Below are 20,464 nucleotides of genomic sequence, written 5' to 3' on the forward strand. Positions count from 1 at the left end.
ACAGAGACTTGCAAGATCAAACGTGTCTTGAGAAGAAAAACAAATAGAAGACAATCAACATTGTCAGCTGGTTCTCCTGCCACACGTTCTGCTCAGTGTGAAAAAATAGAAAAAAATATATATGATTGTTGTTCTTTCTCAATACTCCACTTTTGTGGCATGTTTGTGGAAACACAAATTTGTGTCCTCAAAATAATGTCATTCACTAGAGCTGACGTCATTCATGAACAAGACTTTATTAACTAAACATTAGACTAACATATATGCGGCATTGCAACCTCGGGTGTACTTTATTTTCTAACGGCCCGTCGACAGTTACTTCTTACATATAACAAATATTTTAGTCTGATGCGTCTCACTCGCTACAACACATGTGAAAGGCTTATTCTCAGTGTGAACTCTCATGTGACTTTGAAGGTTTCCTTTCAATCTGCAAGTCTCTCCGCACTGAGGGCACGTGAAAGGCTTCACTTCGCTGTGAATTTTCATGTGGATCTCGAGGTTTGCTTTGTCTTTGCAGGTTTTTCCACAGTGATGACACACATAAGTCTTCATTTCAGTGTGAATTCTCATGTGCCTGTTGAAGCTTCCTTGTTGAGTGAAACTCTTTCCACACTGAAGGCATGTGTACGGCTTCTCTCCGGTGTGAATTCTCATGTGGCTTTTAAGGTTTCCCTTTTTAATGAATGTTTTCCCACATTGTTGGCAGGTGAAAGGTCTCTCTCCAGTGTGAATCCTCATGTGGATAATAAAGTTTCCTCGTTGCTCAAATCTCTTTCCACACTGAGGGCAGGTGAAAAGTTTATCTCCAGTGTGAACTCTCATGTGGACTTTCAGGTTACTGTTTGAAGAGTAACTATTTCCACACTCCTGGCAAATAAACGGCTTCTGTCCAATGTGAACACTCATGTGGACTTTAAGGTTACTTTTTCTTGTGAAAATCTTTCCACACTCTTGGCAGGTGAAAGGAGTAGTTGCTGTTTTTTGTGTCCTTTCAGTCGGTGAGCAACAAAATGATTTGTCTCCATTTATGAAATCATGATGTTTCTTGTACTGATTTTTCTCTTCCATTTCATCTAGTCCTTCACTCTCCTCTTTCAGCAGCATCCGGTCTAATGTGAACAGGGACAAATAAAAGTTAACCCCAGTTTAATGGCACAAAGAGACAAAATATTTAGATATTTAAAGCATCAAATCCAACATCATGTATGCTAGATCTTATATGCACTGATATACTTAAAGAGCTGATTTAATCTCAGAACCTCTTAACATTATTAATTCTATTCACTTTCTTAAAGACGTATCCCAACTACTTTAAGCTGGCAGTTATCAAACCACTAGTCCAAATTCAAACACCACTATAGAACAGAAACTGTTCTTATTCAAGTTACAAATTACCTGCATTTGATATGCTATTATTTTGCATTTATGGACAAGAATTAGCACTTATTATCACGCATCTGTTTGACCGCTACCACTTTACTTGATAAAATTACTTGATTGTTGGGTAATTTTGGAGGTGGAGGAATGAAGAGTTCATTTGTTTAAAATATCAAGTTTTCAACAACACTTCTTGAAGATTGCATTATTTCCAGCTTTATTTCTTTCTCCTCGTCACTCGTAACATTAAAGGAACACTCCACTTTTTTTTGAAAATAGGCTCATTTTACAACTCTCCTAGAGTTAAACAGTTGAGTTTTACAGTTTTCTAATCCATTCAGGCGATCTCCGGGTCTGGCGGTACCACTTTTAGCATAGCTTAGCATAGTTCATTGAATCTGATTAGACCGTTAGCATCTCGCTCAAAAATGACCAAAGAGTCTGTCTAAGTACACGACGTAACTACAAAGAGTCAAGCTTTAAATAGGAAAAATATTGAAACTCTTTGGTCATTTTTGAGCGAGATGCTAAGGGTCTAATCAGATTCAATGAACTATGCTAAGCTATGCTAAAAGTGGTACCGCCAGACCCGGAGATTTGGAAAACTGTAAAACTCAACTGTTTAACGCTAGGGGAGTTGGAAAATGAGCCTATTTTCACAAAAAGTGGAGTGTTCCTGTAAGGTTTAACCACTGTAGTCACATAAACTGTTTTTAAATATGTCTTTAGTGTCTTTCTGGGCATCTGAAAGTGTTATTTATCTTGCTGTCAATGCAGGCCTCACTGAGCCATCAGATTTCATCAAAAATATCTTAATTTGTGTTGTGAAGATGAACGAAGGTCTTACGGGTGTGGAACGACATGAGGGTGAGTAATTAATGACAGAAATTTCATTTTGGGGCGAACTGTAATGACTGAGACAAATCAGACACAATTATTTGTTAGTTCACCAATAGTTTTAAGCTCACTCTGGGATTTGACTGTCCCCATCCCCCCGAGAAGTTATCAGTTAAAAGTTTATTGCACCAAGGAATGTGCTGCCGCATGGAGAGCAGAGAAGAGACACACAAAATGTGCATCTCTCCTGCATTATCCACACATAACACAGACTCTCTTGCATTAATGTATAGACAGACTGTTTTATAAATGAACATTAACAATCCCAGGAGATTAAATATTATCCATTATTACCATTGCTGTATTACAATCATTGTATTCACGTATGTATGTGGTTTTATGATACATTTAAAGTAATTTCAATTATGCCATGTTTAGTGTCTATGGGTTCCCAGCGGGAAGATTTGAATGCTCGCGTGTGCGGTATGTCCATACCTGCGCAACACATAAGTATTACAAGAATCTTTAATAGTTCTTCTTCAAAGCTCAGCCAGTTTAATCTTGCTCAGTCATAAAAGCCCCAACAAGGGGGAGTGTTGTCACCCGGAAACACAACACCTTCATTGGCTACACCAATTTTAAGAGGTTGGACTTTGACCAGAGGTTAAAAGCTAGAGAACAATGCCACGCCCTCTCTTTTCCCTTGCTTCTGGACGACCGAACAGATCTCCTTGCGGCCGGCCTAGGCCAGGCCCGCGAGACCGGTAGGCCCCGGCCTACAACACCCAGCCATGTGCTCATCACCCAACAGACTGGCAACAACTTCAGACGATAACCTCAAGATTTATCCTCAACCTGCAGATCCGACGCTCCTCAGCCTAAGGGCATCTTGCAAGTATCGTACATTTTAATGCTAAACAGCGATTTAATATTGATTTGTAAGACTTACCTTTGCTATTGCTAAAAGAAACTGATGAGTCCTTTCCAGATTGTCTTTGACTTTTCCTATAGCTCTAGAAACAGTACCTCCTCCGGTTCAACGGAGTGTGTGTGTATGAATGTGTGTGTGACCTTTGTTGTACAGGTGCTGGTCATATAATTAGAATATTGTGAAAAACTTCATTTTTTTTATTGTAAATTATTTTAAAAAATGAAACTTTCATATATTCTAGATTCCCTACATGTAAAGTAAAACATTTCAAAAGTTTTTTTTTTTAGTTTTTTTTTAAATTTGTTGATTAGAGCGTACAGCTATTGAAAGTCCAAAATCCAGTATCTCAAAATATTAGAATATTTACATTTGAGTTTTGTTGTGGAAATTTTAATTTTTCATATGCTTTTTACCTGTATTCTTGTGAAATATGATGCTTATGGAACATGGTATGATGTTGGCTTAAGTGGTAATGTTTAACATAGTGTTAGCAGCTATAAGGCTGTCAGTCCAACCTAGTAGTAGAAATATGATTAAAATAATATTGTGGTTCTGCAAAACAGTAAAAACCATTTATATGATGTTGATGATGTTGGCTTAAGTGGTAATGTTTAACATAGTGTTAACATAGATGTCAGAAATAGAAAGAGCAAGATATGTATGGGGAAATGCAAGATGTATGTTAAAAACATGTCTGTGCTAACAATGTGTGGAAAGTTACAGCCACTAAGGGATGTTCCAAATATATAAAAGGACAGAGGCTTCGGCCTTGGAGGTTAGAGATATAAAAGTGAGGGGAAGCTTTCGTTCTGGGTCTTACACTCTGCAGCTACTTGTGTTTCTGTATGACCTGTCTGACCTTTCTTGCAAGAAATAAAAGCTTTAAAGACAATTGGACGTGTTTGTCTCTTATGCAGTAGAGTCGGAGTTGATTTTTTGCCACAACAATTGGTGTCAGGAAGTGGGATTCCATGGATGTGCCTTTTGGACCCGAGAGCGGACGGTGACTGATCATCCTGGACTTAATAGTAGTCTCAGCCCTACCCCGAATAGATTAAGGGATGAGGGGCCGACCGCCAGGGTCCAGAGGGGGACACCACTGGAATCAGAAAACGAACCCAGGTGGCTACACGACTCTCTGGTAAGAGATAAATTTAAATTTTATGGGGAATTAAGAGTAAGTGTGATTTGGTAAAATTTGGAAGATTAGGAAACAGGAAAAATTGAAAAATTTGTGATTTAAGTGATTTAAATATGAGTTTATGTGGGTAAAATAAGTTTTTGAATAGAAAAAGTGAAAGAAGAGGGGAATTTATGATTTGAAAATTATAATTAGGAAACAGGACAAACCATTGTGGCGACTCTGACTGACTCTGTGGTCGTGGTCCGGGGGTTTTGGGAATTGAGGTCGGCTGCTGTAGAAAATTTCCGGGGAGAAATTTTGAGCTGTACCAGGTGAGCTGGAGCAATCTGTGGGAAAGGAAATCCCGAGAGGCAGATCGCGCCAGGCTTTATGACGCATCTTTTTTTTAACATCATAAAGAAAGAAGCAGTGCGATCAAGAGGTTCCTAAAACTGACCACGTTTGGGTAGTAAGAGCGCTTTCCAAGGTGGAAGATTTGCAATCGGTGATACCTGTTACCGATTTTGGGGTAAACAATCGGCGATACCTGTTACCGATTTTGGGGTAATAAATCTAGGCTGGATCACACTGAAACAAATTTTGGGATTGAGCCCAACTACAGACGAGGTTGCTGTAGGTTATAAATTTGTGAAGGTGTGACAGTCTGAGCGCTCGAGTCTATAGTGATCTGAGCAGAGAGGCTCAACCCGTCCAATTTTGGGATAAAAATTGGATCTGGAGGAGACGTCCACCAGATTATTAGGTGCGCGCCGAAAGGAAAGCCACGGGAGTCAGAAAAGGAGAACCAAAATGGGGAATCCCAGAGCAAGCTTGCAAAAAGTGTGTGTCTAAGGGACATTGATAAATTAAGTATCACAATTTCCCAGCAGAAGGGACATTAAGTGTAACTCGGCTCACAATGATAAAAGCGGATGTAGAGGCAGGAAATCAGGTGAAAGCAGGCTGCTGGAAAAGAAAACGTGTGTGTAAACTGCGCTCAGACAGTGAACTGCTGGTTGCAGGAAGCAGAAAAGAGAGAGCGGAGAGCTCTGCAGAAACAGTTAGTGCAACCGGTAGAGGAGGAAGTGCAGGATAAAGAAAAAAACCTGAAGAAAAACAGAAAAAAATATAAAACACGATAAAAATGAAGGAAAAGTTAGTTAAGTATTGTGATTTCCCAGAAGAGGGAACGTTGAGTGGTCATAAGACTTAAGGTTGTAAGGGAATGAGTTGAAGAGAATTGCGATTTGGGGATGTTGTGTTTGTGTGAGCGCGGTGTGTGTGTGAAATGTAAGCAGACTAGAGATTGTAGGGAAGCAGACAGAAGGGAAAGAAGGTTAATGCAGAAAGAATTGGCATGTAGGGAAGAAGAAAGAATTGGCATGTAGGGAAGGAGGATAGAATGTAACACAAAAAAGTTTTGTTTATTCATCCATTAAATGGATGCATGACATTAGATGTCTAGAGAACTACAATTTATATAAGAATGGTTGAAGGAGAAAGCAGCTATAAGGCTGTCAGTCCAACCTAGTAGTAGAAATATGATTAAAATAATATTGTGGTTCTGCAAAACAGTAAAAACCATTTATATGATGTTGATGATGTTGGCTTAAGTGGTAATGTTTAACATAGTGTTAACATAGATGTCAGAAATAGAAAGAGCAAGATATGTATGAGGAAATGCAAGATGTATGTTAAAAACATGTCTGTGCTAACAATGTGTGGAAAGTTACAGCCACTAAGGGATGTTCCAAATATATAAAAGGACAGAGGCTTCGGCCTTGGAGTTTAGAGATATAAAAGTGAGGGGAAGCTTTCGTTCTGGGTCTTACACTCTGCAGCTACTTGTGTTTCTGTATGACCTGTCTGACCTTTCTTGCAAGAAATAAAAGCTTTAAAGACAATTGGACGTGTTTGTCTCTTATGCAGTAGAGTCGGAGTTGATTTTTTGCCACAACAGTTTCAAATGAGTTTAAATGACCATCCCTACAGTATAAATTCCAGGTATCTCTTGTTCTTTGAAACCACACTAATGGGGAAGACTGCTGACTTGGCAATGGTCCAGGAGACAATCATTGACACCCTTCACAAAGAGAGTAAGTCACAGAAGGTCATTACTGAATGGGGTGGCTGTTTACAGAGTGAAATATCAAAGCATATTAAATGAAAAGTTGACTAGAAGGAAGAAATTGGGTAGGCAAAGGTGCACAAGCAACAGGGATGACCGCAAGCTTGAGAATACTGTCAAGTAAAGCCGATTCAAACACTTGGGAGAGCTTCACAATGAGTCAAATGAAGCCAGAGTCAGTGCATCAAGAGTCACCACACTCAGACATCTTCAGGAAAAGGACTACCAAGCCACTTCTGAAACAGAAACAACATCAGAAGCATCTTACCTGGGCTAAGGAGAAAAAGAACTGGACAGTGAACAGTGGTTGAAAGTCCTCTTTTCAGATAAAAGTAAATTTTGCATTTCATGTTGAAATCATGGTCCCAGAGTCTGAAGGAAGACTGGAGAGGCACAGAATCCAAGCTGCTTGAAGTCTAGTGGGAAGTTTCTGAAGTCCGTAATGATTTGGGGGGGCCGTGACGTCTGCTGGTGTTGGTCCATTGTGTTTTATCAAGTGCAAAGTCAATGCAGCCATCTTCCAGGAGATTTTGGAGCATTTTATGCTTCCATCTGTTGACAAGCTTTAGGGAGATGCTGATTTCCTTTTCCTGCAGGACTTTAGCACCTGCCCACAGTGCAGAAACCACTTCCAAGTGGTTTGCTGACCATGATATTACTGTGCTTTATTGGCCAGCCAACATGCCTGACCCCTGAATCTATGGGATATTTTCAAGAGAAAGATGAGAAACAGTCGATCCAACAATATACAGATGATCTGAAGGCTCAATAGTGCCTCAGCAGTGCCACAGGCTGATCACTTCCATGCCACACTTCACTGATGCTGTAATTTGTGCTAGGAGCAAGTCATTTGCTGTAATATGTGCTGCCGACCAAGTATTGAGTGCACAAATGAACATACTTTAAAGAACTTGAACTTTTCTGTTTTGCAAATCCATTTTTTCATTGATCTTAGGAAATATTCTAATATTTTGAGATACTGGATTTTGGACTTTCATGAGCTGTACGCTCTAATCATCAAAATTTAAAAAAAAAAAAAAAAAAACTTTTGAAATGTTTTACTTTACATGTAGGGAATCTAGAATATATTAAAGTTTCATTTTTAAAAATAATTTACAATAAACACAGCAACACAATACATCTGTATGTGTGTAGGGGAGGGGCGCTGTGACTAGCCTATCACAGAACGCTGACACAATCAGCTACCCGATGATGATTTTCATTCAGTCCGAGCACAGATATTGACTCATATTACTCGTATAATACTCGTACTCGCCAGAAGTGCTTTATCCGTACCGGATACTCGTTTCAGCCGAGTATCCGGCTCATCTCTACTAGGTGGTATGACAATTTAAGATTGAACATAGTTACTTCAACATGTCCATCTTGGTAAAGCAAAGATAAAGTTTTGGTTTTGGTCAGTGAATTACAGGTTGACTGTAGTTTTTTGTGAATTTATGAATTGGAGTTCATACAGTATGAATGACTACACCTGCTGTTAATGTTTATATAGTTCAGGTGGGAAAATTGACCATAGGTTGTTTTAAAAGTGAAAATGTTTCAGAATTTGGGAAGAGACCAAAACAAACAAGATTTATGCATTTTGTTTGTGATTTGTGTCATGTATGACTATTGTGCTATTGTACATAATACCTAATATATGGTAAATGTAATATCCTAATTATAAAACACACAAGTGTTTCACAATTTTCTGGCTGTTACCACCCCAAAATCAGTCATTTTGATTGCAAAATTCACAAAAAAAAAAAAAAAAAAGTGAGACTGATTATTACTAACATTATTATTAGCTTAATATTAGGACCTTCAATTAATTTGCCTCAGTCAAAATTGAATTGCAATGTGATCTATTCACAAAGTGTCAAGAGTGCATGAGAGGATAATGTGTGTCTGTAAGTTTCCCACCCACATATTGAAATACTCTCCAGTTTTTATTGCTTTATGTAACATCACAACAGACACAATGAATGGAATAGTCTAAATCAGGTCCACAAATTCAATGATGTTTTACGTCACTACTGGCACATAACCTGATTTATTAATAAACACTCCACTGCTGCTCAAAGAATAGAAAAAGATTCTCATTTTCTGTGATTATAAAGCAAAGTAAGTAACTAAATGAGTAAAGAAACAAAATATTGATCAAATTAATGACTCACGCCAGAGCATATCACACAAAACTAATATTATGTTTAAATACTGTTACTGTTTAAATATTTTAATTACAATGAAAAAAGTTTATTGCTCAAATTTTATGGTTTGCTTCATGATAAATTATTTTGTTAGATACTGTTACATAATTAAATGATAGAAATGAATGGTTTTCATCGTTTACAGTTTGAAAGTAGATACTGGGTTTAATGTCAAAGAAAATAATTGTTGTTTTGGCTACTTCTGTACCATTTTTCCTAATTTAATGAATTTTAAAGGCAGCGTTAATATTTGTCTGGTCATGTGATCTCAACATGTCTGACCTGCTCCATGTCAAATAATACCACTTTAATTAGTCCAATCTTCAAAAATATCATTCATTTCTGTAGATCTGGACATTTTAATAAGCATCAAATTTCAGCTTTGAGAATGAAACCAACCTGTTTGTTCCTCAGTTTCTTCTTGTTTCACACTGATTGTTTCTTCAATCCTCATTTCTTCACACTCCTCTTTAACAAACACCATCTTTATAATAGTGTCACATCGGTCTTTTCTGTGTGTTTGTCCTGTTTAAGATGAGAATAATTAACAGAAATAAAAAATAAATCCAAATTAAATCTCTGGGTGTGTCTCAATCAGCTCTAGTTCAGTAGTTCAGAGCACTGGGAAGAGAGTCAGAGTGAGAGTTAATGGACTTAAATGATCTGATTAGACAAAAACATTCAAAACTAGAACTACAAATTAATGAAAACACAAATTATACAGACACCTACTATTTAGCAATGATTTACATTAAGTTTTATTGTTTACACAATTTACATGATTATATATGATTTACATAAAGTGAATAGATTACACTTTCATTGTGAAAGTGGTCATTACACAAGTTTGAGTTTTCGTTGCATTTACACTGTTTTGACCAGCAGATGGCGTCAGCGCGCGGTGAATCGAGCGAATCGAATCACTGAATCATTTTGAGAACCATTTAATTCAATTGAGTTTCAAAAAGTTGTTTTCTCCAATCACTACGTGCCAGTGACCGAAATCGTGTTTACCATGAAAATTGCGTCTTATTTAACTACCTTTATCGTAAAACAGTTTGTTACTCGTGTGTGGATGTGCTTTAATCACAAAAATAACGCTTATTAATGTTATAAAAAGCGTTGCAATGTTACATTCAATAATGACTCGCTTGACATCGTTTGTAAAAGCTATAAAATTGTCTAAACGGGTTGTATTGATTTAAACGCTGAAAACAAACCTGTCTTCACTCGAACCACAACAGATGCAGGGGCCCGCGCGGTTTTATGACGTCACGTCTTCATATCAAAATAAAAGTCCTGTATCGCGCTATAGAAATGTGTATGCAGAAGAAATATATTTAATGAATATACACGTTGTCCATTGATGTGCTGAAAATGGATATGAATGAAAGAATAATATGTGAGATTTTGACTGTCATTTAGCATTGCATTACATTATCCTTGTTTTGAAGAACACAGATATACTGTCACAATGTTGTGTTGATTCTCTTCATGTTTAATCAGTCAAAACATCTCTATCTGCATTTTATTCAACTGAATTGTTGGATGTCTTAATCCATATTAGGGATTTTTTTGGAACGTCAAAAGTTTTCTATGGGTCTCACTCGTAGACTTTCTGTGTGAGAAAATGCAATAATTAAAAGTTATATTGATACAAACTGCTACTCTTTTTAGATATGGTTGTGGTATCTAGCCAACCATGATACCACTTCATTGAATACATAAGCTGATTTGAATACTAATGAATACATACTATTCTTTGACAGAATAGTATTTATATTGTATATAGTGGTGCAGGTGTGACATCACTTTGTAACTTGTAAACAAGTTTTTTATAGGGATTTTTGTTAAATGGCTAATTTTTTTACTTTTTCTACGGTTTACTTTTTCTTTCCTGCATGTCATGTGCGGGGCTCCATACTTTCTCAATACCAAATACGTTATTTATATAAAATACTATTTATTGAACAATAATATGTAAATGAACAATAATAGCTATTATCTTATTGCCTTCAGGCTGATATTGCATGCATGAAAATCATGACAAACTTGTATTTTGTTTGCCGCTCCCCCACTATTGTTTAAAACCATTGAAAATTAAGTATGTTCCAAAGTTAAGTTCCAAATTAAGTTCCAAAAATGTGAATACCATGTGTACCAACATGAGGGATGGGCAAAAGGTTTGTCAGATGGCCAAATGAGTTTCAGTCCCTTTCCTCCATCAACCCGTCACTCACATGAAATCAAATCAGTTCTCGCCGTTTCACTCAAATACTTTTAACAATTTTAGTCCAACAATGCTTTTCTAACAATGTATATTACATTTTAAATTTCAAATTTCACTGAATGTAACTGTATGAGAGTATTTTGGAACTAAGATTTAATAGAGGGAAGAGCAGGGATAATTGTTTATTTATTTATTCAGAAAAAAAAATGACAACATTTTTACATAAAGCCCAATAAATACACTATGCACTTGAGACCATCATCTTTGAAAGAGCAGCTGAACTGGGTTTTAAGTGCTTGTCTCATGTTCATGTTTTGTTATTTACTTTAGAATCATATTGTCATTAACTGTTTATTTTTCTGCTGTTTCCTGGTAAGCACAGCTCTGTCTGTTTGAGTGCTGTGAGTGAGCTGCTGTTTCAGACATCCTGCTCCTATTCAGATGAGTGTTTCTAACTATTTGCTAACTTAAAACATATGATATGAGTTTACTTTCATGCTAAAAGTACTTTTAAAGAAAAAAAAGATGTACATGAGAAAAGAAAAAAACTATTTTAACATTAACAGTGTAAAGAAACATGTTTTGCTTTGATACTACAACGTGTTTTAGAAATGTCTGTTTCTATCTATATGTATCGCCAACAAAGGATATTGAAATGACACTGCTATATCAAGCTTTTAAATGTTGTTTCTGTTTCTTGTTGTGATAAATCAATGCGGTATAATTTGTCTATCATACATTGTCACCTAAAATAAACCCACATTTCAGTGAAATCTTATGAAAGTTGACAACTTAAGATAAAACGTCCACCAAACAAACATATAAAAATATAATAACACAGACAAATAAAAACAGTCATTTAAAATGAGTTACTCTTTAATGTGTTTGTTTCTTCTGTTAATGGAGTCATTTCTCTTGGGCATTTTATTGCTCTGACAGGTTCTCCAGCTGTTCAATCTCTCTGGAGACATCTAGAAAACCATAATACAGGATGTTGTTAATTTCACATGAATATTTCTGAGCGCTTGTGATGATTGAGATGAAGCTGCCATTGGGAATAATCAGTCAGTATTTCTTTACTTGTTTCTGTGGTGTAATATGACATTCTCTCTTACCCATCAATGTGATTTTGCTGCTTTGGAACAGTAAGAGTTTTATTGACATCTTTAGCTCTGATTCAAGTTCATTCTTTATGTAGAGCTTCACAAAGAACAAGAGAAGTTTCAGTTTAGTCATTGTACAAATTAATACATGTTTGTCTTAATGATTGTGATATTAATACCTTTAAGTTATTGAACTTTTTCAGCACTTCATGTTTTGCCTTGTTGAACATGCCTTGTTTTTTCTTATCGAATGTGGTTATTATCAGTTCTTGCCTTTTCTTCATGCGTCCGTCTCCTGTTATTGCTCCAGCTTCTAAAATAAGCAACACTCAGTGTTCATTCATTGTCTTTCTCATGGAGACACAGCAGAACAAAGAAATGTGTTTACCAGTGTTGGGCACGTTACTTTAAAAAAGTAATTAATTATAGTTGCTAGTTACTTCTCACAAATAGTAACTGAGTTAGCAACATTATAAAAGTATTTAATTACCAGGGAAAGTAACTGCGTTACTTTAAAAAAAAAAAGAAGTCAAATAACTTGGATGCCCACTATATTAAATATAAATCTAAAAATAAATAATTCTTGATCCGATTCTTTATCGCTCTTGCTCACAACATGAAATTTCTCTGTACAGTACTATACGTGTTGGTAGCCAACTAGCCTTTGAAGAAAATGTAGTTTCATATTTGTTTAAATAGTCCTATGTTATGTTTTAAATTCTTCTATTTGATTATGAAAAGTGAACAGCATGAGTAAGATGCGCAATATATCGGGAGACATGGAGTGGGTCAGAAATGATTTTGACCTCTTCATTAAGTTTTGTTTTGTAGAAAGCCTTTTTTTTTTAAATGAATTTCATTTTGTAAAAATTGTATCTTAATTTTAATTTTAATCAATGTTTCACCAACCAATTGCCTAGATTTAATAAATTAGAAGCAAATACAGCAGACAATAAAATCATGACATGGGCGCGCCGGCGCAATCACTTGCACGTGAACTGGAGCACGTCTTATAGGCTAAATGAACCGAAACTCAGCGTATAGGCTGCTTGCCTCAGAGACACGAGACATATATCTATAGAAAGCTTAAAATGTCTACTTTAAAATGAAATAATTAAAAATGAAAAGAAATAGGCTACTCTGATTATGTCTGATAGAAACTACAAACACGACCGGTTTTGGACTACAACGGGTTGGTGACATCATAAACCCTGCAAATCACGCCCCCGGGAACACGCAACAAAGTGGGCGAGGCCATGTCGCGCAGCATGTGGAAGCGGAAGAGTTGTGTACACCGGACGCGAGCGGCGTAACATGTCGAAAGATAATAGAACCCATTATAATCTGTGATATTTTCTATACTGGATGCGGTGCTGAAGACAGCTTCCAGAATCTACACGCATTCAATGCTGGATGGCTATTACTGAATGCACAAAAGCTTTCACTGAAAGAAGCAATTCCCACTTTAAAAGCAGAAGCTGCTGTTTATTGGCTTCAAACTGTAAGTACATTTTATTGTTTGTTGTCATGTCTTTTAAACCTATAGTTCTGTTGCTATTTTTGGTTGCATCAAGGACATATACAAAGAGCAACTTGTTTTTGCTTCACTAGCCAGTTAGCTAAATTCTACAAACACCAATGCGATTGACCCTCTTCATCTGGGTCTAATTCGGGCTCAATTGATACAGCAATATAGATGCTATTATTTACATTTTGACTGAAGCAACAGATGGTAAGGGGCGTGTCGTTTCCGGATGCTTCAGCGAATCACAATATACTGGGCCAGCTACCAACCTGCTGACCAATCTGAGCACATTGCGTAATTTGGAGGGAGTGGCTTCATAGAAGGAGGAAGTCAAACGAGCCGTTCATATGACAGTGGAAAAAGAAGTGTAGAATAAATGTAAAATATATGAAAAATACAGCGTTTTCAAAAAAACTAAGCATTAAAACATGTTAAACTGTGCCCCAAGAACACAATCAAGCCTAGAAAAAACACTTAACCACCCCTTTAAAATAATTTTTTCCCTAATTTTATTTTTAACTTTGTTTTATTTATAAAACTTCACAATGTGCACAGACAACTAATATGTAACAGATGAACGTAATCCAGTTAGCCCCTGCTGATAGGTGCCGTAACTACACCAGTATATAAGCAAACCTCATCTTTCTCCATTGACAGCCATTCAAAAGCAGTCAAGAAACATATAAATCAGATATTTAAAGGTGGGGTATCCATTTCTTTCAACTACATTGTTTGGAAGTTAGTTGGCCGACATCAACAACAAACGTCTAATCAGCATTAGGTGGCGTATTGTGACACTGTCACACAAAATGCATGTTTTACTGCTCTATTTATACAATGATTTTATGTATAATAGAGTTTTAATTGGTTTACATGTGTTTTAGTCCATTTTATTCCTCTTAGCATTTTAAGTGTGTATGTCTTTAAGAAATGAATGGTTGGCCTGAATGTGACCAGTCACATGACAGGAAGCAGGAAAAACATCTGTATAAAGAGAGCAACATGGCAAACAAACAAGGACTCACTAACAGTCAACTTACCTGGATTGTGGAGTTTCCATTTTAAGGACTTGCCTATCCAGTCACAACCTTACAAACCTTTGGATTATCACTTCCGTGGACATTTGTATATACACTGGTGGACACTCACATTGGGACTTTATCAGCACACTAGGATTCTTGGACTGTTTTAGGGTACTTTGGACTGTATGCTTTTAACGGACTGAGTTTTCCTGGTTTTATTGTGTTGTTTTAAAGTTCCTGTGAATATTGTAAATACACAATTCTTATTTAAACTTATCACTGTTTTATGTCTCATTCTTTTAACCACTAGCCAACTCAGACAGTAAAATCTGACCCCATTTTAAATCTTGTGACTCAACCAATTTGGCTGATTGTTACAGTATGATGGTCGAGGAGAGAGAGAAGGAGCAAAAGGCAGATTTGAGGGAAAAAAAATACACTTTAAACCATCGAAACAATCCATTTTTTTTTTAAAATGGCGTATTGCAACCCCCGTGGGATGGACGCTACGGAATATGTTAACTATTACCAAAATCAGGCTGGTGGTGCTTTACCAGGGTATTCAGGGGGTGGTGTCATGTACGGGGCGGGAATAGGGGGATTGTTTAGAGCGCTGTTTAGGATGGCCATACCGCTGTTGAAAAGGGGGTTCAGTATTGCTAAACCCTACCTAAAATCGGCTGTTAAAAATATAGTATCTGACGTCATCTCAAACGCCTTGTCGAGAACGTATAACGATAACGCTAAATCTCAAGACGGTTCGGGTCTGATGGTCATGACTTGTAAGAGAATGTCTAAACTGCCAGGTATAAGGAGGCGTGGTCATTCGATATAGAAGAAAACAAAGCGCGGACCCAAGAAACATTCGTACACAGAAAGCGTAAGAAGGCTGTAAAGCGAAACGTATTGGTTAAAAGAACCATATTCTAACATGGCATTAAACCACCGCATGTCAGGAGAGTGCATCAAGTCTGAGTTGGACTTATTTACGGTTCCTCTGATGCAGACAGTTATTGAGAAAAGCAGTTATTTAGAAGTACCTCCTTTATCGGTTATATCAGACTCTTCACCTTTGGAGTTTTTTATAGCGGGGAATGGCGACGATTATGTCGACCTAAATAACATGCTATTGTATCTGTGTCTTAAAATCACAAAGCCTAGCGGTGACGATTTACCAGCTGATGCCAAGGTTGGCCTGATAAATTACCCCGGGCCTACTAGAGTTACATATCCTTACCAATGTATCATCGAGAGTCTGATCAACTACAGTAAAGATGCCCTGGAATCACTTTTCTCCGCTGGCTTGTTTTACAAAGACACAGCTGGCCATATGGACATGACTGACCCCGGCGGACACAACCAGGGGCTGGCAAAGAAAATTTGTTTTTAGGAATCTTTTTTCCCCATATGTCTTGGTTTAGGAATTGGATTGACTCTAATGGCAAATTTGGGCATTCACTCTGTTCCATTCCAACCCATATAGTGTCAATATCTTGGGACATCCACACAACCATTGATCTCAGTTGGGCTGCCCAATAGTATGTTTTAAGGCTAGTCAAGTCCAAGCCTCCATTTTCCTTTGGGCAAAGTAGTCTTTTAAATTTAAGTCTGGGTCACTTTCCTTGCCAAATAAACTTGGATAGCCATTTATCTAATGTGGTAAAGGTGGAGGCAGGAACAAAGATAGGTAGTGATTGGAAGAGAAAGAGCAAGCTTGGTAAAATGTTCATTCTTATAGTTTCTATTCTTCCTATCAGAGAGAGTGGCAGAATTTCCCATCTTGTAAGGTCCGCTTTTATGTGGCCCATCAATTTCCTGTAGTTGGTTTTAAACAGTTTTGATAGGTCTGACGTTATGATAATTCCCAAATATCTGAATCCTTGCAACCAGTGGAAATTCAAGCCTATCTGATAATTGGATTGGCCAATGTCCAACTAGCATCATTGCCTCAGACTTTGATTGGTTGATTTGATAACCCGAGAGTTCTCTATATTTTTTAAGGTGTCTAGCAGTGCAGGGACAGAAAGGACTGGGTCCCTTATATAGGTCAGGATATCATCTGCATAAAGAGATATCTTGTGCTCCTTATTTCCCATGTCTTTTATGCCTTTTATTTCCTCATTCTGTCTTATAGATGCTGCCAAGGGTTCAATATTTATAGCAAAGAGCAAAGGGCTAAGACAGTCCCCTTGCCTCACCCCCCTCTGTAGATTAAAGAACTCGGAACAGCATTCGTTTACTCTGACATGAGATTTTGGATTTCTGTAAATAACTCTGACCCAGTCTATAAATTTTGGGTGGAATCCCATTACTGATAGCGTTTTGTACAGAAATGACCAATTTACAGTATTGAATGCTTTCTGTGCATCAAAACTTATTAACATTGATGTTTGTTTGTCTCTTTTAGCACAAGTAATTAGTAGTAATATGTCTTTGAACTCCATGTGCTAAAATACTTGTCAGTATTTTCTGATCGTTGCATATCAGGCTGATGGGTCTATATCCTTCGCAGAGTGTCAGGTCTTTACCTTCTTTATGAACCACAGATATAATGGCCTGTGACCATGTCTCCGGAGGGTTGTTCTTAGAGAGGGAGTATCTAAACACCTTGGTTAGTATAGGCGTGAAGTTATTTATGAAGCATTTGTAAAATTCTCCAGGAAGCCCATCGACCCCTGGAGATTTGTTACTTTTCAATCTTTTTATAGCCTCTCTTATTTCTGTTTCTGTAATTGCTGTTATCATCTGTTTAGATGTTTCTTCTGATAATGTGGGGAAATTCAAAGCAGTGAGGAAAGTATCAGTATCCTTTCCTGATGTTTGTAATCTTGGTTCTTTGTATAAGTTTTGGTAGAATGATGCAAAAGCATCTGCTACCTCTTTGGGTTGAGATACTGTTCTATTCATTGCAGGATGACAAAACATGGACACAGTACGATTAGCTTGAGCTTTACGAAGTTGAAATGCTAGAAGGTGGCTAGCTTTATTTCCCATCTCGTAATATCTCTGTTTGGAAAATCTTAAAGCCCCTTCCGCTTTATATGACAGGAGTTTGTCCAAGGCTTTTCTTGTCTCCTTAAGTTCTGTATCAATGTTATTCGTTCTTGTGGATTTGTGTTGTGTCTCTAAAAACTTTATTTTATTTTCCAGGTTTAGTTGTTCCTTGAGTCGCTGTCTTTTTATTTTTGATGATATCTGTATTATTTTTCCTCTTATAACTGCTTTTGGTCCCTCCCACAAAATTGAAGGACTAACTTCACCATTATCATTAATCTCAAAATATTCTTTTAGGGTTTTACTTAACTCTCCTACTATTTCATATTTATTCAGCAGTGATATGTTTAACCTCCAATATCTGAAAAAAGAGTGTATGCCTAGGTCTACTTTCAGCACAATAGGTGCATGATCACTCAGGATTATAGATTCAATGAATACAACATAAAATCCCATAAAAAACCATCAACATAAAGTTATTTAAAGCTTTCGTTTTGGAGCACTGAAATCCCTTCTCAGTGGGTATCCTATCCAGCTTCCCATCCTGCACTGCATTAAAATCCCCTCCTATTAAAGGTGCCCTAGATTCAAAAATTTAATTTACCTCGGCATAGTTAAATAACAAGAGTTCAGTACATGGAAAAGACATACAGTGAGTCTCAAACTCCATTGTTTCCTCCTTCTTATATAAATCTCATTTGTTTAAAAGACCTCCGAAGAACAGGCGAATCTCAACATAACACAGACTGTTACGTAACAGTCGGGGTGTACACCCCCAATATTGGCATATGCCAGCCCATGTTCCCAACATTATGAAAGGCATTAGACAAGGGCAGAACGTCTGGATGTGCACAACTGAATCAACAGACTAGGTAAGCAAGCAAGGACAATAGCAAAAAATGGCAGATGGAGCAATAATAACTGACATGATTCATGATAACGATATTTTTAGTGATATTTGTAAATTGTCTTTCTAAATGTTTCGTTAGCATGTTGCTAATGTACTGTTAAATGTGGTTAAAGTTACCATCGTTTCTTACTGTATTCACGGAGACAAGAGCCGTCGCTATTTTCATTTTTAAACACTTGCAGTCTGTATAATGCATAAACACAACTTCATTCTTTATAAATCCCTCCAACAGTGTAGCATTAGCCCTTAGCCACGGAGCATAGCCTCAAACTCATTCAGAATCAATGTAAACATAAAAATAAACACTGTACTTACGCGATTAGACATGCTGCATGACGAACACTTTGTAAAGATCCATTTTGAGGGTTATATTAGCTGTTTGAACTTTTTTTATGTTGTTTAAGGCAAGCGCGAGCTCTTGGGGCGTGGAGCACGGGATTTAAAGGGCCACACACCCTGAATCGGCTCATTTCTAATTATGCCCCAAAATAGTCAGTTAAAAAAATGAATTAAAAAAAATCTATGGGGTATTTTGAGCTGAAACATCGCAGACACATTCAGGGGACACCTTAGACTTATAGTACATCTTTTAAAAAAAAGTTCTAGGGCACCTTTAATATGCGCAGCTCGGCTAGCACTGCCGTCATGTGCTCTTCTCCTCTCTCGTCCTTTGGATTCTGTTGTTCATCTTTTTCCGGTGCTTTGCTCTTCATATCTGTGTTTTTTTGATTGCTGGCCATTTCGATTGATTATTCTGAGTGGTTTTTGCAGAAAGTAAGATTTATAATTAAGGTTTGGCTAGTTTTTACAAATTCTCCTCTGGGAGCTTAAGAATCAGGCTGCCGCCACAGCCATGACGTCACAGGAAGTCCTATGTATCAGTTTTAACATGGGTAGATGTTTACAAAGTCTGGCAGACTTGACGGCTGATCACGTTCTTTTTTTTGGGAGATAAGACCCTTTTTCTTCAATTTCAATTTGCTTCCCTCATTATATCATTGATAATTAGAAGTTTAGTCTTGTTCACAGGCAGTAAATCATCAGCATTCAGACTCTCTGGTATTCCTTCCACAAATTTAATGCTGATGATCTCTATGACTTGAGTAGCCTTTGTAACAAACTTCACATACATAGTCAACACCAATGAATGCCGTCAAATTCAGAATCCTATAGTAATGATCGTCGTACAAATAGAGACATACTGTTTTAGGGTGCGGTTCATCGTGTTTTTTGTACATTTCTAATGCATCGGCATTTGTCCTGTAAAAAAACAATGATTTTAATGTCTAAAAGATGCTCAAATGAGCTTAAATCAGAAAAAACTATTTTGTTTTGAATTGTGAAGCCCGTGTTATTGTGGATGGTCGCTGCTAATCTTTCTAACTCATTCTCGGGTGATTGCGGATTGAGAAAATGAGCAAGGCAGATAGAGAAACACACTATTTGTGGGGCAAAATAACAACATCTTTTTGCGTTTGATGACCTGATCAAGTGCTAAATCTGTAAGTTTACGTCGCTGACCCCCACCTCGTCTGTTCGTGACAACGTCAACTTCGACCGCAACTGCATCGTCCGTCAATATCTGTTCGTTACTTTGAAAAACATGCTCGATTTGATCAGTAAACATATTGACGTCGTAATTATTTCGGTCTGTTAAAACAGTGTTAACGGATGAGTTCAGAGAAGGTGCTGTTAACACTCTGAGGTCTGAGGGTATCGCCGGCGATACCACCGCGTTTTTTTTCTTACCAGTGTGAAAGAGACTCAAAATACTCCGTTAATGTTGCACATACAATTAAGAGTTATAAACCATTTTAATCTGTGGAATATCTTCTTTTATTTGTGTACACTCAGAGTAAAAACAAAATGTTGTGCTTTTTGTAAAATAAAGAAAACTAACATGATGCGTGATCTCTCGTCTCCCTCTGAACGAAGTCCAATCTGATAGTTCTCAGAAAATGAACTGTAACTTAGTGAATACTAATCACAAAAAACTTAGACTTATGTCTAAAAAAACGCTGAAATGTCAGGTTTTAAATCGTGTAAGTCAAATCGAAAACAAACATTCTGT

General features: G+C 37.1%; 1 protein-coding gene across 1 annotated transcript; it reads right to left on the bottom strand.

Moving 5' to 3' along the window:
- Positions 1-217: 217 nt before the first annotated feature.
- Positions 218-9,909, bottom strand: LOC125244932 (gastrula zinc finger protein XlCGF8.2DB-like). The gene is made up of 3 exons (XM_048155329.1): positions 9,830-9,909; positions 9,009-9,134; positions 218-1,112 (listed from the first exon to the last, which is right to left on the bottom strand). The coding sequence occupies exons 2-3, from the start codon at positions 9,091-9,093 to the stop codon at positions 316-318; spliced, it is 882 nt and encodes a 293-aa protein (XP_048011286.1). The 5' UTR covers positions 9,094-9,134; positions 9,830-9,909; the 3' UTR covers positions 218-315.
- Positions 9,910-20,464: the final 10,555 nt, after the last annotated feature.

Source organism: Megalobrama amblycephala, linkage group LG14 (genome assembly GCF_018812025.1).
Source record: "Megalobrama amblycephala isolate DHTTF-2021 linkage group LG14, ASM1881202v1, whole genome shotgun sequence".
Classification (NCBI taxonomy): Eukaryota; Metazoa; Chordata; class Actinopteri; order Cypriniformes; family Xenocyprididae; genus Megalobrama; species Megalobrama amblycephala.